Below are 23,517 nucleotides of genomic sequence, written 5' to 3' on the forward strand. Positions count from 1 at the left end.
CATCCGTGTGGACATAGGTCTATAGAACAGGAGCTTATGTCAATGTATTTACAAGATCTTATATAAATGATCATATATATTATACATAGAAATGACTGCGCTTTTACAAATAAATAAAGAAATAAATTAATAAAAGGATATTCATCCATGAACCAATACATAAAAATTGTCTTAATAGCTTTAAAAAAGGTTTTCATTTGTTCTACCAGTTACTACTTTGGAAGCAAACAATTACATACCGTATTTCCCCATGTATAGGACGCTAAACTGTATAAGACGCACCTATATAAATCATGTTAAAAAAATTGAGGATAAACATTATCCTCAATTTTTTCACAGAGTATTTGTGCAGCTTATACAGAGGAGAGACAACGCTATAGTGAATTCTGACTTACCCTGTCAGATGATTCCTCTGTCTGGTAAAGTCTTCTGTCTTCTCTCGGTCTGATCCTGATGCTGGAAACCCGATTAAGGTCCTCTCTGCGATGTCCGGATGTCCTTTCAGGACCTTGTCAAGGTCCTGAAAGGACATCTGGACATCGCAGAGAGAACCTTAATCGGGTTTCCAGCATCAGGATCAGACAGAGAGAAGACTTTACCGGACAGAGGAGTCATCTGACAGGGTAAGTGCTACTACTAAAAGGTGCGTCTTATACATGGGGAAATACGGTAGCTCTGATAATTATGTTGTTTGATTGACCTCATTTCACTGTAACATACTGAGGGTTATTTGCCAACTTTGCTCTAAGGAGTTGCACCTTTGAGTTATGTCAAGTAAATAACCCTTACTGATTGTAGAACAGACAAAAGGGGTATATTTTTCAAACTCGCAGTTTAGTAAAGTGGAGATGTTGCCTATAGCAACCAATCAGATTCTATTTATCATGTATTCAGTACATTCTACAAGTGACAGCTAGAATCTGATTGGTTGCTATAGCCAACATCTCCACTTCTTCAAACCCGCAGTTTAGTAAATATATCCTTAAGTGTTCAAAGATCACTCCAAAAATTACCAGAGGACCTTGGCAGGACTTCTATAAAATGGCCGCTCTGTACAACATAATGCAAGAGACCCAAAGGACAAATATCAGCACATTACAACAATGACATTTGACTGGAGAAACTACATGTGGTTTACAGGTTAGTTGCCCAGTCTGTCTTTAATGGAGAAATCTCCCACTTGACTAAAAATCATAAATACATTATAAACTCCATGTAATCTGTATATATTTAACAAATTATGTACAAGATATTGTCCTCCGCTACACGGCGTAAATAAATAAACATTATAAATAAAAAGCATCTGGTTCTATATCCAGAATTATTTAAATAAAATGTATTATATTCCAGGATTTTAGTTACATATAATATCTGCTATAATCACTGACAGGCTGGGTTGGGGGGCATCTGCCCCCCAGGCCGTTCCCATAGTGGATTACCTTGGGCTGGGTCACCTGCATTGTTTTTTCCCCATTTAAAATGTGTCCAATAGGCTGCTGAGTCAAGTCTTGCCCTCCATGGCTAAAATTTTCCAGCCCTCCCCTGGCTTTAAAACAATATAATTGCAATAATAAAGACACGAAGCAAATGAAATACAATTGGCACAGTCAACATCAGATGGGCAGGTGGGCAGATAGAGGAGTGGCTAGAGAGCAGAGTGAATCTGCATGTGAAACCGGAGCTCCTCAATCTCCAGGAAGATCTGTCCACACATTGTACAGGAATAGCCCTTCTCCTTCATGTGAGTGCGGCGCACGTGACTGTCATGTGCCGCGTGGGAGGCAAAGGCCTTGCCGCAGTGTTTGCACTTGAAGGGCTTCTCACCCGAATGCTGCCGGATATGGGTGCGGAGGATGCTGGATGCTGTAAATGCCTGAGGGGACAGGAAAGAGAAGAGATTGAATGTTCTGAAGCATCATGCAATGAAGAGAATACAATGGGGATATTTACAGCAGGGAGTGCACTATGGAGGATAGCACATTTATAAAGTTATTACGATTGTGTCAGACTCTAAATGAGGTCCATAAAGTGCAAAAACAAAGTCCGTTTTAGGTGCATCCAACAACAAAAAAAAACAAAAAAAAAACACTATCACGCATGTGCAGAAAACACCAAATCCGCCTGCATCTTGGACGCAATTAACACTTGCGACAGCTTACAACTCACTACGAGAGAAATGGGAGGAACGTGGAATTGTGAATGCGTGACCATGTAAATACATCCTAGTCGTAGTGAGGCGCAGACGCAACACACGTCAAAACAGGGCTAAAGCTGTGCGGCAGGAATTAAGTGGCAAGCATTAGCTAGCTGCAGGAACTGTTCACAGCTCGGTAGGGTATTTAGAGTGGGACTCAACTGGGGTTGCTTGCCACTTGTAATACCCTACCAAGCTGCGGCACACTCCCACTCCTACACTTCTTAAACAGACTTTGCGTCCGACCCTAAATGAGGTCCTATGAGCTTAAATAGAGCAGCACACATGTTATGGCGGGACAGAGTGAGCTATGGCGCTTTACAGGTGTAACTAAGCCCCTATAACTGCAGATGTGTGCAGAACTAAAATGCTGTCACTATTGTTTAATGGAGCTTAATATGCAAATCTAAAAGGTGTGTCCTTCAGCTGCAGGGGGCCACAGAGCAGAGCAATTTCTAAATACAGACAGGTTATGCCCAGGTGGTCTTAGCGCTATCAAAGAACCCAATTATTATAACCATCCATTTATGTGGCACCAACACGTTATGCAATGCTTTGCAAACAGAAATTATTATTCAATACATCAGTCCCTGTCCCAAAGTACGTTACTTATTATTTCCTTAGTATATGCACAAACAAAGGGTCACTAGTGTCAATATAGACAGCTGACTATTTACTCTCCAGTATATTTTTGAACTACAGGAGCAAACCAACATGACTGTAAAGAGAAAATAAAATCTTAATTGAGATAGTGCTCTGGGAAAGTTTTAATTTATGACACCAATGCTGCAGGGCAGCAATGCTAACCATTGTGCCACCATGATGCTGTATTGTATGCGAGTGCGTTTACCACCTATTGTTTTTGGGTAACTGAAAGCCAAATGTAATTAAAATTATTACTTATAAACAGCTATCAAACAATTGTATCTCTTTCACTCCAGCAAGTTCCTGGAACTGTTGGACAAACTGTTTGCTATGTAACCTGTATTTCTGAAGCTTAATGGATCTATCCAGTGTTTACCACACAGGGATATAGAAGCATCATTCTGCAGTGTACAGGGAAGAGCAGAACATTATATTACTTATAATATTGATCCTAGAGGTTGATGTGTAGGAGCAACCAATTCAGTTAACCTGAAGAAGGAAAGTGCATTGTGGTTGCACAATTGGAATTTTCAGGAGCATTCATTCACTATAACCTAGGGCAAGACAATTTCTGCACACATTTTGGATCATATACATTTCAATGACATGTATTTGTAAACTCCATTAGCATTTTACAGGTAGATGGACTTAAGGAGTTATTTTCAGTAGTTTATGTGGGTGACTGCTCTCTAGACCAGTAACAATATACACTTCACTCTGTTCATCAACTCTTGTTTATGTTTAGTCCTCTGCATTTACTGAATAGAAAGTAATTGTTACATTGAAACAGGTAAAACTGACCCAGAGCTGAGCTACATAGAGAGTGTGGAACTGAAGGTTTTCAATAGATCTCCTCTTGAATAACAAAGGATCTGTATATAGTGGAAGAAGTATAAAGGGAATATAATGAACATAGCTTGTTTTTCTGGTGGCTGGAGGTATTTTTTGATGTTTACAAGAAATAATGGTATGCTTCAACCTCACTAGGAAAGGAATGCGGCTGCTATATTGTCACTGTTTAGTGAGGGGAGAAAGGGTGGTCTTTAGATATTGGGGTATCTGAACCATTAAGAATATTGTATCTCATAATCATGTATTTATACAGTGCTACTAATTCCGCAGCACTGTACAGAGAACTCACCCACATCAGTCCCTGCCCCATTGGAGCTTACAGTCTAAATTCCCTAACACACACAGACAGATAGAGAAACTAGGGTCAATTTTCTGATAGCAGCCAATTAATCTACCGGTATGTTTTTGGAACGTGGGAGGAAACCGGAGCACCCGGAGGAAACCCACGCAAACACGGGGAGAACATACAAACTCTACACAGATAAGGCCATGGTCGGGAATCGAACTCATGACCCCAGCGCTGTGAGGCAGAAGTGCTAACCATAAGCCACCGTCTCTTGTTTATTTCTTAGGATTTTATTTCACAAAATTGCTGTACTCTTGGGGAAAGCAGAAAAAGAAATTGTTACATTATTGGATCTGTTTGTAAAATGTAAAGTGAGACGAGGGAATTAAAAAAGGAGTTAAATTTTAATTAGGTGAAAATTAACAGTAAAGAAGTTATCATGAAATCTGAAGTTTGTAATGAATTTAATGGTTTGACCATAATAGCATTGATGTCAGGTGTGAAAACATAATTTTTACAAACTTTGATAATTGAGATTTCAATGTTTCACCATGTACAGTTACATGAATATCATTTCCAATAAAGGAAAGTAAAATAGTAGAAATTGCTACGTATTCAACAAGGATGCAGACTTTATATTCTAGCCACTAGTGATTAGAGAAGGAGAAGTTTCATGACGAATGTTAGAGGCATTTACAGAGATTTTCTTTAGCCAAGAGGAGGAGATATTTTATAGCAATTCATTAGGTATAAACCGCATTGGCTAAGCAGTATTATATTAAATACATAATTTGCTCATTTATACCTACATCAGATGAAGACAAGTGAGAGTTCATGAAAAAACAAAGCTATAGTTAGGTGCAACATTGTAACTTACCTTGTTGCAATACACACACTTGTAAGGTCTCTCCCCAGAGTGAACTCTCATGTGTTTGTTGAGACTGGAGGATTGAGAGAAACTCTTCCCACAAACTGTGCACTGAAATAAACAAAATACACCGGACATTGTTACCAGAAGAGATTGTGTAAACTCTGAGCATGGTTACATTTAGTGACAGTCAAGTAATGCTGGGTACACACTGCATGTTTTTCAGTCATTATCAGGCCAATCACATGATAAACGAGCGTTCAGCCCAGTATTGCATTAGAGTGTACGCTCCCACAATCAACGATTATAGTTCCAAAGCTCATCGTATTGTTTGATTTGATTTTATAAACGGACTAAAGATCTCTTTAAAGGTTGGAAGGATGTTGGATAAATTCTGCAGTGTGTACGTACTCCCTACCAGCACACATGAATCGCCATGCTGATCGGGACTTTTAGTCATTGGTAAAATCGTTAAGGATCTCACATAGGGAGTAATTTCCTGTAGTGTGTACTTAGCCTTAGTCAAAGTTTTTTCAGTCAGTCTGAGTAAAAACACATAAAATATTAAATGTATAACATACACTATAATAGTGGTTTACACAGAGTAACTTCTAGACCATCTCCCTTATAACAATTTCTTCCACACCTTTGATCTATAGGGTAGTGATTCGCAAACTTTTTTTTTCTTTAGCTTGGACCCCAATTCTCTGTGTGCTATTAATGTGGGACCCCAAGTGTTAATGTGTCATTGTTCTGGGACCCCAAATATCATTGTGCTATTGTCCTGGAAACCCAAGTATCAGTGTGCCATTGTCGTGGAACTATAAAGAGACCATTGCTGATAGAATGTATAGTGTATCTGACCATCGGGGGCCCCAAAAATATATTCTGGAACCCATGGGCTCCCGGCCCACAGGTTGTGCACTGCTTCTCTAGATGTTGCCACTTCATTTTTTAGACATTTTCTTAAAAGGCTATTTCCACCTTTATATCAGATGTTTAGACAAAGTTCCAGCGCCTCACTGGCACCCCCTCATTTATGCAGTAGGGGGTTCATGTTTGTATCAGGTCCTGACAACGGAGTGCCCAACTCACAGGCCATGAGCTGAGCCCTATGTCAGCTCCACCTTGTGATCCTGTCATTCCGACACTTATATTTAGGTCCCAGTAGGATGCTCTGGGCACAGAGCTCAAATGTCATTGGACAACTGACACATTAGCGAGGGCAAGTGGTAGCTCCACATAGGGGATGGCTTGTGGCCTACCCTGGACTGAAAATTCAGGAGGGGATATCAGGGAGGGATTCTAATAAATCATGCGAGAGGGGAGGTTAAAAAAAAAAAAAAAATACTATAAAAAGGTGGAATAATTTACTAATACATATATCTAGAATTTAAAAAAAAATACAGTAAAACACACTGCTACAATTTGACACATTTAATAATGTTAAAAGTAGATAAATAAAAATAAAAAAGGTATTTGGACTCTATCAATGATCTGCTTCTGCTGGTTGTAGAGTCTTCCTGGCTCAGTGTAGGACAGTGAGGAAGGATCGTGTATTGATCCTAGACACATCTCTAATATTACACACAATGCATTAGTTCAAAATATGTGTAAAACACTCAAGAAACTCATCTCAGCCAACTGAACTGTTAAATAATGTAAGCTGGCCCGTGAAATGGAAGTGTGTCTCAATGAGCCAGACCTGGATCTATTTCAGTTTACAAGCCTTTCAGATCTAAATAAGGGGCCTGCAGCCAAACCCTACTGAGATAATGGCAGCCACCCGTGACTGGGATTAACTAATTTATTACAGCAGACCTAAGAGCATAAATCACAGTATTCTGCTAGGATGTGTCTTACAGTGGAGATGCTCAAGAAGGACAACTAAACCCCCTCATTGCTGCTCATGATCTCTTCGTGGTAATAATAGGTGGACAGCAGGGTCTGCACCGTGGCTCAGTGGTTAGCATTGCTGCCTCACACTATCTGGGGTTTGTACGTACTCCCAATATTTGTGTACTCCAGTTTCCTCCACAGAGTCTAAAAACACACTGGAAGGTTAATTGGCTTCTTAGCTAAACTGATGTTTGTGGTATTTTAATGGTTTGTGGCAGACATTGATGTGACTTATAGCACTATGCAAATAATTGTAAAGGCTAATAAATATGTTAAGCTGGGACTTGTAGTTCCACAATAGCTGGAGAGTCACAGATATTCTACCTCTAGTTTGGAAACTCACTTGGTGCCATTTATAAAAACATAAGCAACCTATTTAAAGCCAAATAAGATCAGACATGGTGGAGGTGAAGAGATGGGGCAAACTCAAGTGGGGATTAAATTAGTTGTAGGTGTGAAATAGAAGATTGCCCTAAACAGCAGATTAATAGAGTATTTTAGTGATTTTCCACCAGACTAACCTGCTGGTATTAGATACTGGGGTCAGGGATTCCTAACGCTACAGGTGTCAGTAGTACATGATTTGTAACTCTGAATAATAAATCCAGCGAGTCCTTTGGATGCGGTTAGACCTGGAATAAGGAACAAGAGGTAATATACTGAACGCACCTTGTGGGGTCTGTGCTTTTCATGGACATGTAAAATGTGGATCCTCAGTCTGTCCCTTTTCTCAAACGACCTCTTACATAGATGACAGGGAAACTTCCTGTCCCCCTGGTCCACACACCGGGTGTACTTCAGGTGCTTGTCACGGTAATACTTGTAGGCGAACACTTTTCCGCATCTCTCACATTTGTATCCCTCTGCGGAATCTTAATAAAACAGGCGAAACAATAAGCTAAATGCAAATTATACCTAAATCATATCAATACCACTTTATAATGGTCCTTTATATGCGATTCTCGTATTACACAGCGGTTTCCTACAGTCACCTGTTTCCTCCTCAGTCTGTTTTTTTTAACTTCAGACTATTGTTTTGTTTTAGCTTTTATAATCTGTTTTTGTTTGTGCGTTCTCCGTATATGTTTTATGTTTGTTTGTGTTGTTTTATTGTCACGGCATAGTGTACACAAGTAGATCCATAAATTGAACGATAATGTGAGATGTATATTCCGATAACTAATAACTTTAAAAATCATTGCGAGATAATTACTTAACAGATAATGCTAATCAGAATATGCTAATGTCAATAACAATTAAGCAGCCTGTTGTAATCTGGGTTTACTGAGCTGACAATTAGATTTTCTTGTAAAGATTAAAGCAGATGTGTAGATAAACACTATTTACTTGTCAATACCAGAACACTGTCTATCAAGAACAAAGTAACACAATCGGGGTAGACGTGGCAGGGGGGCCCCAGGCTGGCCCCATAGTGGGCTACCCCGAGCTGGGTCACCTGCATTTTTTTCCCTTTAAAATGCTCCTAATAGGCTACTGAGTCAATTCCCTCCCCCTTCCCCATACCAATCAACTAAAATTTGCCAGCCAGTGAACACCAGGTATTTTCCATAACTTAATTACTATTCTAGGATTAATATTCTTGACAGCGCTGTGGAAAATGACAGCTCTACAAATGGGCAATAGGATGCACTAAGCACATGTGCCCTTTATTCTGCATGGCAGGAGATCACGGTTACCTTCAGTTTGCTGGAAGGTCGGTGAGCTCTCATCCATCCCCTTCAGGCTGACCGGGATGCCCAGAAATTGCAGGTAGCAGTCTCCATACCAAACCAGCAGCTCCTGTCTGGGGAGAATCTCCTTGCAGGTCTCATAGTAGATCTCCCCCTCACACTGCACTGCGATCAGATTCTGCTCCTCCGGGAACCGGGCACAATTCACCAGAGCCATCCAGTTACCAGACGGCCCCTTCCCATCTATAAAGTGACTGAGCCTCCCGTCCTCAAAGATCTGGGGGTGAAAGATATCTCATGGTTATGGCTTTACCATAGACTCAGGGTTCTGTAAAACAGCTGATAAAACGATGTCAGTAAATGCTCAAGAATTAGCACATGCAGAGAAGGTTTGCAGAGCCTAGGTTTGAGAGGCATGCTGGGACTTGTAGTTCCACTTACTGACGAGTCGCAGGCTGCTCAGCATACTGTGACTAGTGCTTAAAGCTCATGTGTTATATTTTTATATGTTTTATATTAATATCCGTAACAAAAAAATAATAATAATAATTTCAATAATATTTCACACACTCTAGTTCTCCTGTGGTTCATAAGAAGGCTTAACCAGTAGTAATTAGATACAGTAGTATTTAGATGTGGACAATACATATTTAGATGCGAATAAAAAAAATATATTATATATATATATATATATATATATATATATATATATATATATATATATATATATATATATATATATATATATATATATAATCTGTCTTCTCAGGAATATTGAGATCCATCTATTGAGATGTTCAGTTATTAGGAATTAGAAGGATATTACACTACACTTACCTCCCACATTAGAGAATTGTCATCATAGGTTTTTATTTCACTTGTATTAACCACTTTTCCTTGAAACGGACCAAACTTGGCCCCTTTGGTGATAATGTTTGTACTGAAGACTCCTGATTTGGGTACATCTGCATATTTGGTTTTCAAAATAGTCAACCCTGAAAACAACCAAACATTTGTCATCAATTCGATCCCCTGCATACATTTTATTTGGTTAGTTAAATTAAATAACATTTATATACCGTCAGGTAATTGTAGGGCGTCTCTGTCCAAGGTCTGGGAATCCATACCTGCTGGAGTAAAAATATATATATTGTTATTTTATTGTCATTGCTAAAAATTAGTTTAGGATTTTTTTTTATTTTTTTTAAGAATTCATGGGCTCTCACAGGGATTACTCTGATAAATTAACTATGTGGAAACCGGTCACAACACTGGTCCACCTGAGTTCAAGCAGTTACGCTGAATTTTTGGGCACTGAACATATTCTCTAGTATTTACCTGTAGGGTTATCTGGGATCCGCAGCCCAGATATGGCTTGTGGGGTGGCCTGGTGGGCACGCTTCATCTCTGGCCCATACGTGTATCCATATAGTACAGTGTGTAGGTCATCTTCTGTGAAGTGGTAGGTTCTGCTAGATGCCACCTCCGGGCTGGTTATACTCACAGAGCCGCATTTGCTCTTCTTGGCACCGGAGCCTGATTTGGGGCTCCCAGGGGTGCTAGAGATGAATCGTGGTCCCAGCGGCTGTCCATTAGTACGGGGGTCTACTTTACTGCACAGACCAGACTGACCTTTACCAAAGATTGGGTAGGTCGTGGGGAGAGGGTTGAAGAGGGAGTCAGGCAGGGGACAGTCCTGATTAAGGAAGGCTGGAAGGTTCCTGTAGTTTATATGTCCCAAAGGTGAAGATTTGGTGACTAGTCTCCCCAGAGATTTTAGAGGATTAAACATGTCATGGGAGTTGGTCAGGATGCCCAGGTAGTGGTTTGGGGGCATAAATGAAGGGAAATAGGAGGCTATGGTAGGATTGCTCACAGCCAGCCCGTCAATAGTAAAGTTTCTTTCAGTGGGAGTGGAGAGAGTGCTGGGTACAGACAGTGCCATTGAAGTGTAAGCTCCAGGGTCAAGGCTGGGATGTCCTTGTCTGAAAGTTGCAGAACATAATTATTAATATTATCAGCAGCATTACCATCGTCAATGATACGCGCTTATATCCCAAAATAACTGTAGAGAAATATATTAGGAACGGTAAAATGTATATTAGGCAGAGAAAAATAGGAAATGTAAGTTCCAGCAAATTATACAAATATTAACTTTAAATGACAACAATATATATTTTTGCAGTGACATAAAAACAAATGAATACATTTAAATAAGTATTATATCATAATATTTATGTATGACATAGGTCTGTTTGCTTACTTGTATTCGCTTTTTAGATATTCGGGAATTAAGGTTGTCTATCTTTTCGCATAAAAGAAAAGGATGTAACGAAATGTAAACGAAAACAAAATGAAGAAATATCAAAAATCGGGTGATAATGTGGGAAAAACATATCAGGCCATTTAAAAAAAAATTAACAAAAAGATTACTTACATAAATTTAAATTTTACTGGAAAGATATTTAGTCAGGTTTGTAATTTAATACCCATGATATAAGCTTTTGCTACAAATGGCTGTATTTATTGACTATGAATAAATGATCTCTTATTTAGGTTTTAGTCATTATTATAGTTGTTTCTATGATAAATATAAAGTGGTAAAATAGAGAATTGTATAATTCTGCGCCAGGTTTGAGCAATATATAAAATTTTTCTTAACCAGACAACCAAAGGGTTAATATCGTACGTCACTTGGATTTTTTTAGTGTAGTCTAATCATCTACGATACAAGTATGATATTAATGTTGTGAGGGTGACAGCATTTTAAATCCTTATGGAAATAACTCGGTTATGTACATTTTAGTGGCCCGTTCTCCGCATTTTGTTATTCTGTCTTCAGTGTTTTCCAGCTGGATCACCCTGTGATTAGTTTAGATTTATCAATGTTATGGCAGAGAGAGGGGCTAAATTACTGATCCGTGCACGTTTATATACGGACTTCTGATGCCTATGCGTTTTATATAATGAGTTATTGATTATCGAAATATTAATCCCGTATCTAAACACAAATATTTGTTTATAAAATAATCATTGTAAACGTAAAATTATACATTTACTTTTATTTAGATGCTTATAGGGAATGTGTGTTCTGCTTGTTTGGTATTTTCAAAAAACACCAGAGTTGAAACCGGTGCAATCAGACATGTAGATGACATTAGTAGTCTATTTACATTTCATTGGGAAAGTGTAAACAGCATTTATCCGATGCCTTACTCAGTATTACAAAATAAGTATACAGTGATATTTTAGTTTTATTACGCACCTGAATTCAACTTGTATTAGTGTGCAATGTGGAGGGCTTGCGACTTTGCCACGATTTTTATTATTCTTGATTACACGCATTTTATTTTTTGGTGAATGATTTTTTTTAAAAAAAAAAAAAATCTAAATAAAAAATAACTGCAATAGGTAAAACTCAGATTAGATTCATGAGTGAAGTGAAGTACTCTATTTTCCTTTTTCACACATTAGCCCAATGAAAGACAAGGGTCGCCTCCCTTCATTAGACTAAGAGGGTGTAAATACTGGTTTTGTGTGTTTTTTTGGATCACCCAAGTGACCTATGGCAAGTGCCTAAACAAAAAAGCATTCATTTTCATTTGTTTGTTTTGGAGGCTCTTCTATTCAGACGTAATATACACAAGGTGAGTGGGGATAAAATAAGTGAGTGCAATAGGTACAGGACAGCAGAGAGTTTGTGAGTAGAGTATAACGTGAAGTATAGAATATTTAAACCATACGGATCTTACAGCAGAGATGCTGTTACACAATCATTTCAATAGCAAATAAAAACAAACGACGAAAACAGATAAAAAAAAAAGCAACATCATCATTAATTATTTTATGTTCACTAACAGAATGAAAAAAAGCGCAGTGTTTAAGTGGTCATATATTGTAAAAAAAATATTTCCTTTATCGGGGTAACTCCAGTAAAATTAAATAAACTCAAAGTAACATTAACGTATTCAATAAACGCTTGTCCCTGAAATATAAGTTTAATATACATACTTCCATGTGAATGCTGATTTTACCAGGCGCGTTTATTTTATTTTTTCCCTTTAAAAGAAAGGAATTACTTTGTAATTTTTAACGCGATAAAAACCCGCAGTCTCCTATATGTAAATACCCAGGGGTTAACCAGTCTCTCTGTTTCCTCTTAAAATAACCTTTTTGTAAAGATCAATGAACACTCTTCACCGCAGCAGAGTGGTGGAAGCTTAAATCTTCATGAATCTGATATAATGATCATGATCAATGGGAGCCAATAAGTGAAACAAAACGGGGTCGTGACACACACATTGCTGAACATGGGGTCAAGAAAAAGGTCACAAATAATGAACACATCTCTTCACATTAAGAAAACATTGACACCCCCGATTGGTTTCTCACATATCTGTTCAGAAAACCTGCAACTATCCAAATGGCAACTTATATGAATCCACTTTCAAACTTTCAGCTGTTAGATAGACCATATCTTACATAGTAGGGATGGGGGGGGGGGGTAACTTTCACAGCCAGTAGCCTGATAATATTTTGTTGGTAAATGGTACTCACTGTCTTGGTAAGTCCTTAGTAATCTTATGTAGAGAAGGGTCCTGCTACAGTCCAATCCTCTCTCAGATGTCCCGGGGTCTAACAAGGTATGGTGTCTGATGATGTCCTTCTCTTACCCATCTCTTACATTAGATGATATATTTACCACTGCGGGTGCTGTCTGTGGGGTCTGGCTACTGTTTGAAGACAATCAAAGGCAGATGGGTTAAAAGGGAAGTCAAGTAAGGAGGGGGAGATGGAATCTAGAGTGGACCAGAAGTCCTTCTTCAATACAAACCAGCATCTGCCCCCTCCCTCCCACCTCTCTTGCTCCAGCCATTGGCCAAAGATCTGCTCAGCTCACGGTGGTCACTGGGGAATTCACTTACTGGTCTCTGGCCCCAAATTACCAGCCGGTTCTCAGATATATGCAAATAAAAATATATTTTTTTCCATCAATAATTACACAAAGACTTCTGAAACACTTCTTTAGAATACGTTATAGTTTGGAGTTGTTGTCGGGTTCTTTTTCCTGTTAACTAATTTATTTGTGTTATCTTGTACATCTTCCCTGCGTAATGATTATTTAAGAACAGCATGTTATCGCACAATAAATTAACCCCATATGAAAAATACTCAATTGAAATATATTGATCTCCCTGTTGATTAGTTATATTGAGGGCAGCATTCGATCATATTTACACAATAGACATCATACACAGCTGCAATAAATAAATATCTATTTACATCTTGAATATGAATTCAGTTTTTTTCTCTTCATCATTTTGCACAGATTCTACAGAAGAAGCGTTCGTTTAAAACATTGCCTTCAAGTTTAATCCAATCGATGTGTTTGTGTAGACTCCACTGTAGATGAGATCCACTTAACTGAATCAAAATATGTCAGACTTCTGGATCATGCAGGAGTTATCTGATATGAAAGGTATGTTACATATCTCATGCACAGTCTGTATTTAAAGTGGGCACTTATCTATAGAACTCTGGTTGACAGACTGCAAATCAATCAATCAAAATAACATCATAATATGTTCTCCATTATATTACAAATAATGTATTTATCGTAAGAACTTTGATAATAATGTCATTGCTATGTTTGCATTTGTAACATGCTATTTTATATATTTCCATTTTTCTGGTGACAAATTCTTATTTGTGCAAATGATAGAGAAATAAGGGGATAATTAGTATAGTATGGTCATTGTAAATGTAGTGCAAGGGTTAATATTTTCTTATGAAATTAAAAAACATGGAAATTTATATAATCTGGTAAAAAGATCTAATTTTGCAAGGTAAGCCTAGTGGTGATATAGAATTGAACAATTATCCATTACTTTAAGAGAATTATCCATTATTTTATTTTAAAAAAATTATATAATAATAATAATAATAATAATAATAATAATATAAAATACAAAAGTTGACATCTACACTGAAGACACACAAATATGCCTGTAGAGCTGCAATCAAGTTATTAAACAAATTCTGTTTTTACCACCAGTTACTTTCAGACATTAGCATATTCTGATAAATATTTGCTTTTTATGCACATTGATCTTTATAGACGCTACATTGTGACCGAGAAACAAGAGTAAAATTGCACTATTCAAATGCTCACAATAGTGGCTTTAAATAGACCTAAACAATCAATTATCATATTCATAGACAGAATGAGTTGGAAGCAGGTTTCCACCCTGCATTGGATATCCCAAGTCAGCGGGGTGCACAGCTAAGCTATATAGCACACCCTGCAATGACAAAACAAGTGTGATTACTGTACACAAACCAGTTGATCCCACTATCAAGATCACTCTCATTACAGCAATCATCGGGGTATTAACACATTCAATGCAAAGGGGGCGAATTGGAGAGATACAAATAGATTATAAAACCGACATAGGACATAAAAAGTTGGCAGTGCGTTCTGTAGCTCCACAGCAGATGGACTGATAGCCTAAGCCGGTTACTATGTAGGTACAACGATAATAAGAATGCACAGTATAATATATGCCACAATTGACAAAGAAAATAGTGTGCTGGCTGACAATGGTGTCGTCGTCGTCGTCCCCCCTCTCCTATGCCATATGCAAATTCTGCGTTTTGGGATCCGAATTCAGCACCACAAGCCAAGCACATTCCTAGGGTGACAGGTCTTGATACACGTTTGGGACCTCTTGAAGTTTTTACTGCATTAACACAAGTTCGAGACGACTGATTCAATGAACTAAACTTTAAATTTATGCAATAAAGAAGATAAATAATGTGTCACATTATCAGGTTAAAGTTGGTAGCTGTAGGATCCGAATATCTTCATAGACTATCACAGTTCGCTATGGATAGTGGCTGGCTTTGCTGGTAGCAATGTGGAAAGCATAACCCCCTCTGCAACCTGTAACAAGAGCTCTCAGACGTGACGCGTGCCCCACAATGTTTTTGGCATTTTCACAGATATCAAATCCTCCCAGAGGATTACATGATCCATTATAATCCTCTTGGATAATTCTGGGAGGTGGAAAGCGCGTCACATCCACAGGTCCTTACTGTAGATCACAATAGATTCCCTTGTGCAAATTCTGCCTCGTTTGCCTGGTCCATATGTCCCATCTACATTTATTCATAACCCAACATGCCTCTGTTTATCCTGAGATGTGAGGGGACAGAGATTGTCAATAATAAGATGTTAAATAAGAGTACATTTATTAAAGAACTTATGTATATTGGGCCTCATTTAGAGTCGGACGCAAAGTCCGTCTAAGACTGTAGGAGTGGGCGTGTGCCACAGCTTGGTAGGATATTACCAGTGGCAAGCAACCCCAGTTGCATCCCACTCATAATACACTACCGAGCTGTGAACAGTTCCTGCAGCTATCTAGCTACTTGCGCCACCTAATTCCTGCCGCACACTTGTAGCCCTTTTGACGTGTGTTGCATCTGCACCTTACTGCGTGGAGGATCTACTTACAGATTCACACCTTCACAATTCCGCGTTCTGCCCTTTCCCTCGTAGTAAGACGCAAGCCCTCACAAGTGTAAATTGCGTCCACGATGCAGGCGGATATGGTGCTTGCTGTACATGCATGATAGTGTTTTTTTGGTAAATGCGCCTAAAATGGACTTTGCGTCCAACTCTGAATGGATGGAGATACACATCGGGCCTCATTTAGTTTGCACATTTTAATACCCAACAAGATTAGGGTCCTTGTTGCTTTTTCTCATCTATTTAAGGATGACTTAACTGATATTGCCTAAACTGGTGTACATCAAATACCAATACCTGTCTCTTATAGCTAGTAATTGATTTGATTAACACATTTCAAATACACTCAAAAATAAAATTCAGAATTTTGATTAAAAATGCTTCTTAAAATGCTGCCTTTGATAAATTACGTAGAGAAAAATCATTATTTTTATTTGAGCCAATATCACAATAGTTCAGTATCTATTCGCTGAAAACAGTAATACGGGGGAATTCAATTGACCGCAAGTTTTTTTTTTGTTTGTTTTTTAACACTGCATTAATTTATTTATAACGCGATTTAATTCCATTTTTAACGCATTTTTTCCCCCAAGCGGTTCTATCGCGCTGCAGTAGGAGGTCTATTGAAAGTATAGGGTGGGTGAGAGCCCGCCGTGTTAAAAGCTATTCAATTGTTTAATGCAGCTCGTTAAACAGGCCAATATGCTGTTTTATCTCGCACCTCTTTGGGGGTGTGCTAAAAATAAAAAAAAACTAAGAAAACTATTTGAAATCATATAATAATGAAAAAAAAAAATAAAAGATAAACTATGTATATCAATAATGCATAACATGAAAATGTTGATTATATTTTAAAAAAATAATGAAAAAATCCCATCAAAATAACTTTTAAAAAATCAATACTTAATTATATTTATGCATGTTTTTTGAACGAATATGTATGTACTAATGTGTTTTGACATGGTATAGATGATTCTATAGTAAAAAATACTAAAATAAAAAAAATATGCTAAGAAAGTACTGTATGTAGATATTATCAAATAGAAAGATTGTGTAATGCAAACTAAATGTATGCCAATTTTTTTTTATAAGCTTGGCAGCTTTAAATCCTCCCCTAAAAATTCGCAAGCACCAATGATTAACGTGTGGGGACAGCGTTACCTCTTTTTCAATTGAATTGCACAAGTTTTAAACGCGGTGTTAACTAAAAGCGGTCGCTATGGCAGTTAAAAACCCACGTGCGTTTTTTTTGTTTTTTGGGGTTTTTTTACGCTGCAGGAGCAAAAAAAAAAAAAAAGACTCGGCCAATTGAATTCCCCCCATATAGTCTTAAATTGTGAATTATCAGCGACCCCTAAATATAGGAGATATGCTCATCTGTACTTAAAGCTGACAAGAGAAGGGAAATGATGATATATGACTATTAGGAATAAGGATTATTAGCTGCTATGTCCCAGCCCTGGCTGTTTTCATTTGTTGCCTGATTTAGTAAACAATAGTTTTATTTGTGAGTAACATTTTTACTTGAGAGAGATGACATCAATATTGTTCCTGGGCTGTTGTCTAGTGGTACAAGCTGTAATTAGAGAAATACAGACACACAAGTGATAAGTAATAATCTGGCAATTAAAAATCTGAAAAGAGAAATAGGAAAGTGCTAATCTGTGGTTACTTATCAGATTTAGATTTTTATCACTACTGTGACACTCATTAAAAAGTCAGTGTTAAATCATATATCCCCAGTCAGTTATGTAACTAGTGCCCAAGGGCTCAGGAGTCTGGGCTCCCTGTCCCTACCCAGGGCCGCATTAACCCAAGGTCTTACATCCAGGGGGCCCTTGGAAGTGCTCGGTGGCAATATTGATCGGTGCGGGGGTGCTCCCAGCCCGATCAATGCTGCTCAGCCTGTCACTGTAGTCCTTCCACGGCCCTTAGTAACCTCCATACTGAGGAGACCTCGTGAGAGTGAGACTATGGGGTACATTTATCAACCACAGCATAAAATGAAAAGAAAAAAAAAAGTTTTCAATCCTTATCACATTGATAAGAATTGAACTATATTTAATATGTAGTGTGTGCTTGTGGGCGCAGTATTTTAATATATAGTACAGGACACAGCCTGCAGAGCAAGCCAAGGAGCTCTAAGTATCACAAGATTTGGTAATCTCGTGAGACAAAGACCTTTCCTGCTCACTCTACAGGAAGTTCCCACCCTGATGGATGTCAGCAGCACCAGAAGCATAGATAAGTACAGTGGGCTGGGGGTGTCATAATGTGGCTGGGAGGACGTGATAAAACATTACATTTATTACAATATATGTATCAATGCCCGATGTTGACAATGTCCCCAGCACAATGTGGTCACGCCCTTTGCGGAGGGCCCCAAAAGTTCACTATACCCGGAGCTCAAATTTCTCTTGCCGGTCTTGTACATACCATTATCATCATCATCTACCCATTTATATAGCGTCACTAATTCCGCAGCGCTGTACAGAGAACTCCCTCACATCAGTCCCTGCCCCATAGGAGCTTACAATCTAAATTCCCTAACATCTGATACTGGTGCACCCTATGCTGCAAAAAGAGTCAAGCTGCGCGTAAAACATTTGTATCTCACGGGACACCATATAACAATGACCTTTGCAAAACGTACTGTAATATTATTATTAACTGAAACAGACGTGGGCCTGTGTGATTTACATTAAAGATGCTCACTGACCCCCATGAAGTGGTTTTGGATCTGTATTTTTTTAGAAAAATTGCTAAAAAAAAACCAAAAACATAATTTTTCTCTTTTTTTTGATCCTACATTATTAACCTCAATAACACTAATTTCAAGTCATTTGCAGTCAATTTTGACCACCTCACAATATTATTTTCATACACTTTTGGACAAATACTGCAGCAATCTGGCTGGATGCTAAGCGACAGAGCAATGGCTCAAACACACGGCAGTTTCTATCACATCTAGGACACATTGGCACACAGCAGTGACAGAAAAGAAAAGCGGAGGAAGATGGAAATGTCCTTGTATCATGAAACCAGTTATGGTTCATTTGATCGCTCCACCTGTTTCTTGGATAAGTGAGGTAATTCTACAGCTAATACATGGCAACGAGCGCTGACCCCCCCGGCATGCGTGCTTTTATCAGACACACACCAATCTAGGGTGCCAGACAATGCACTAAAAAGAGCCATTGTAATTCCAAGCAAAAAACAGTTCATCAGTGAGCTTCAAATCAGCCCTAATTCCCACAAAATTATAATCTAGTTAGGTAACTTTGATGTAAAGTGCAGATTACAAACACTTGATGAAAAAGCAGCAAAGTGGAAGATAATACATATACACGTCTACTTAGACATCCATGCTTACATTACTTCTGCAAGCAACGTTTTTCTTTGTTAATAAAACTGTTGTCTTTATACCGTTCAAATCTTTTTAAAATAATCCCCCACCATTCTTTGGATGTTGATAGTAGGATCAGGTGGAGTTACAGCAGAGGTGTCACTAATTCTGGTCAATACTTTTACAGTAGACAAGACCAGGGAGTATATTTACTAAACTGCGGGTTTGAAGAAGTGGAGATGTTGCGGCTTGTTGCCTATAGCAACCAATCAGAGTCTAGCTGTCCTTTTGTAGAATGCACTAAATAAATGAAAGCTAGGATCTGATTGGTTGCTATAGGCAACATCTCCACTTTTCCAAACCCGCAGTTTAGTAAATCTAGCCCCAGATGTCAAAATGTTGTGCTGAGTCATCTGCATCATCAATGGGTTTCTAAGAGTTTTGCTAAGCACACAACCATATATAGCACACGTAGGTAACATTGGCACACAGCGGTAGCTGAAAGGAAAAATGCTGAAAGATGGAATTGTCCTTGGGCCCTATGACCCACCCTTATGTTGTATCTTAAAAAGGACATGCATACTTTAACAAACCAAGCACTTCAGCCACAAAAGTGCCACTGGTTGAAGTGTTTGGTTTGTTTGGGCCCCCACAAAACAAGGTAACGATGGCTTTAAGCCACCTAATGTAACACTGCTGTTAATGAACTCTACTGTGGCAATATGGCATCATCCTCAGCCTCACCCTCAGTGTGTACATCATCCTCACACATTAATCACCGCTGGAAGCCACCATTACAGAAGTCTCAGTATTTTGATGTAATTGGCGGGAAAGGCCTTCCTCATGGAACTGGAAGTTCATTTTTAGGAACATCATCTTTTCCACATTTTGAGGAAGTAGCCTCCTACGCCGATCACTGACAAGGTTCCCGACTGTGCTAAAATTTCTTTCCGAGTACACACTGGAGGGTGGGCAGCTTAGGCAGTGCAAAGCGAGTTGGTACATTTGTCTCCAAATTCCCTTTTTTTCCTCCCAGTATGTAAAGGGACTGTTTGATGTGTCTATTTCTATGCTGTCGTGAAAATAATCCTCTACCATCCTTTGGATGTTGATAGTAGAATCAGGTGGAGATACGTCAAAGGTTTCACATTTTTTGGTCAATTCTTTTAGACCAGACATCAAATTTTGTTGCAGAGTCATCTGCATCATCCCTGGGTGTCTTGGGAAAGCGAAGTTTGTTTCCTAGCAGCAGTTGAGTGAGAAACTGAAGGTGGAGACGCTGTTCTGTCACTTAACACTTGCGCTGTCATCTTGCTCACCAGGAGCTTGTTGCATCTCTTCAGATCTGGGTCAGTTGGAAACGGAGAGAAGACATAGCCCTTAAACCGAGGATCAAGCACAGTCGCCAAAATGTAATGATCCGATTTCAAGATTTTGATAATTCTTGGATCCTGGCGAAGCGAATAAAGTACTTGATCTACAAGTATGACATACTTAGCGCAATTGCTTTGTTTAATCTTCTCCTTCAGTTTCTCAAGCTGTTTTTCCAAAAGTCTAATTAAGGGAATCACTTGACTGAAGCTAGCAGTGTCTGAACTCACTTCACAGGGGCCTACTTCAAATGGTTTCAGCACCTTGCACAACACAGCAAGTATTCTCCACTGCGCTTGACTAAAATACATCCCCCCTTCTTTCCCAATGTCATGGCTTGTGGAGTAAGCGTGGATGGCTTTTCGCTGTTCCTCCATACGCAGAAGCATATACAGGGTGGAATTCCACCTTGTCACCACCTCTTGCTTCAGTTGGTAACAGGGCAAATTAATTTGCTCTTGTAGCTGCTGCAATCTCCTACACGCTGTTGCCGATTGCCGGAAATGTCCAGATAATTTACGGGCCACAGACAGCATCTCCTGCACGTCCCTGTCATTTTTTTAAAAAACTTTTCACCACTAAGTTTATTGTGTGAGCAAAACAGGGAATGTGATGGAATTCACCCAGCTGTAATGCTCTGACAATATTGGTGGCGTTATCAGAAATGATATCCTGAGGAGAGTTCAAGCAGTATAAGCCATGTTGCAATGACATCCCTTCATTTTTGTAACAGATTGTCAGCTTTATGCCTCTTAGTGATGCCGGTGATACACAGAGTAGTCTGTCTCTGAAAAATGTGACGTACTTGGATATATGCTGCTGCTGTTCCTGCTGGTGAAGGCGAATCACCAACCCAGTGGGCTGTTACAGTCATACAATATTTAGTTTGCCCAGTTTCGCTTGTCCACCTATCTGTGGTTAAGTGTACAGTGGGTAGATTGGCATTTTGCAGACCAATAACATTTTTACGAACCTTCTGGTAGAGGTGAGGAATAGCTTTTCTACTGAAATGGTGTTGTGATGGAATTTGGCAACGGGGACACAAGACCTCAAGTAACTGTCTAAAACCAGCTGCATTAATAGTGGATATTGGACACAGATCTAATACGAGCATAGTCGCCATGGCGTCTGATCAGCTTTGCGACTGGGTGACAGCTTTCATACTTGTTTTCTCTTGAAAAGGATTGTTTACTAGTAGTTTACAACAATTGACTTGGTCTTTTTCTTGGTCTGCTTCTGGGATGAAGATTCACTCCCAGCAGCAGCAACAACAGCAGAAGCAGTGGGACTAACACACAATAATTCTTCAGAGGAATCCAGCATAGTGGAGGAATCATCTAGCCTTAGCAACTTGGATGCAGGACTAACTCTGATCGCTACTGAGGATATTGATGAGGATGGTGTTGTGGGTGTAGATTGCTGCCGTCAGGATGTAGGTGAGAGAAGGGTCCTAGCTGATGATGGACTACTTGTTATTTTTTTACCATAACTTTCTGATTTTCCCAATACCATGCAATGAACTCGCGTCAAATGATGTCACATGGATGAGGTTCCTAGATGGTTAAGGTCCCTCCCTCGACTGACTATGTCTTTACATACACTACAAATGGCTAGACAACTGTTTGCAGGATTTGGGTATTAATTCCACACATAAGTGAATATTTTGGTCTTCTGTCCAGGCATGACAATGGCCTTCTTATCACGTGCCACAACTGCTTCCACTGGTGCGGGACTTACACAAACAACATCATCAACATCCTCATTAGAGCCCTCGTCGGCTACACAAATATCCCTCTCAGGCACACATCAGCAGAAATGCTGAAAGGGCCCTTCTTTATGGGTACACCATCAGAATGGTCCTGATTACACATAGCACTCGTGCATGGACTCAGGGATTGGTGTAATTTCTGAATCTGAGCATACATTTGCCTTACCTTTTTCTTCCACCTTGGCTTTTACACGTAAAAGTATTTGGGCACCACTTTTGGAGTCCGAATTACTTGGTCTTGCTTGGTCCCACGAGGGACCTTACAAGAAGATGCCTCAGTAACAGTTTTAGATATCGCACTCATAGAGAAAGGCGAAATTCTCATTCTTTCTTTGCCACTGCGTGTGTAGAATGGCATGTTGGCAATTATAGTTTTTTTCTGCAGATAACTGCCTGGATTACAGCTCTTTTTTTTCTTGACCACGATAAAAGGTGTTATTTTAGATGTTTGTTTCCCTGACTTAAAAAGACTATGTACTTTTACATAGGCTTTACCAGATGACATACAGGGATTACTATCACCAGGACTGGTGACAGCAGCTGCTTTGTGCTCCTGCTCTTCTGGGTACTGCTGTGAATCCATTTTGATAACACCATACACTTTTTGGTGCAAATTCAGAAGAAAAGCCTGCAAGGAATAGTATTTATATTTCAGCAAGGACAATTAGCAATGCAGCTCTCCTTTCTGTGTGTTACCTATATAACATAGTAGAATTGGACTGCAGAATTACACCAACCCTGCCAGCAGCACTAGTATTTGTATTTTTCTGCAATGAGGTTTAACACTGGAGCTATGGAGCTTTCCTGAATGTCACTGATTACTTTGTTTAACACTGCTACCACCCTCCTCTTTCAATTCTCTAACTTTGCCTGCCCAACTGCTCTACACTCTATTCTACCCCTTCTGTACCCTTCTCTCAAATGGCGCTAGATTGCCGTGGAGTTCAGCATTTATAGATTCAAAAACTTGCGAGATCTGACGACGTCACAATGACGTTTTGCTTTGCTTTCGAATCCGAAAAAGTGCGAAAGTACCGAGCCGAGTGGATCCCCTAAGTTCGGGTGA

General features: G+C 39.1%; 1 protein-coding gene across 1 annotated transcript; it reads right to left on the reverse strand.

Annotated features, from left to right (window-relative positions):
* Window positions 1-1,377: 1,377 nt before the first annotated feature.
* Window positions 1,378-10,380, reverse strand: PRDM14 (PR/SET domain 14). Its single transcript, XM_075214425.1, has 7 exons — window positions 9,774-10,380; window positions 9,515-9,565; window positions 9,273-9,430; window positions 8,436-8,712; window positions 7,414-7,616; window positions 4,855-4,956; window positions 1,378-1,873 (listed from the first exon to the last, which is right to left on the reverse strand). The coding sequence occupies exons 1-7, from the start codon at window positions 10,378-10,380 to the stop codon at window positions 1,646-1,648; spliced, it is 1,626 nt and encodes a 541-aa protein (XP_075070526.1). The 3' UTR covers window positions 1,378-1,645.
* Window positions 10,381-23,517: the final 13,137 nt, after the last annotated feature.

This window comes from Mixophyes fleayi, chromosome 5 (genome assembly GCF_038048845.1).
Source record: "Mixophyes fleayi isolate aMixFle1 chromosome 5, aMixFle1.hap1, whole genome shotgun sequence".
NCBI classification, from domain to species: domain Eukaryota; kingdom Metazoa; phylum Chordata; class Amphibia; order Anura; family Limnodynastidae; genus Mixophyes; species Mixophyes fleayi.

Bases quoted from the DNA above. Each gene is read 5' to 3' on its own strand.
- PRDM14 (XM_075214425.1), bottom strand. From the start codon at position 10,380: ATGGCACTGTCTGTACCCAGCACTCTCTCCACTCCCACTGAAAGAAAC. The intron at 9,566-9,773 runs GTAAATACTAGA...TTTTTACTCCAG, and splicing joins GATCCCAGATAACCCTACAG to CAGGTATGGATTCCCAGACC. The intron at 4,957-7,413 runs GTGCGTTCAGTA...TGTTTATTTCAG, and splicing joins AAAAGCACAGACCCCACAAG to TGCACAGTTTGTGGGAAGAG.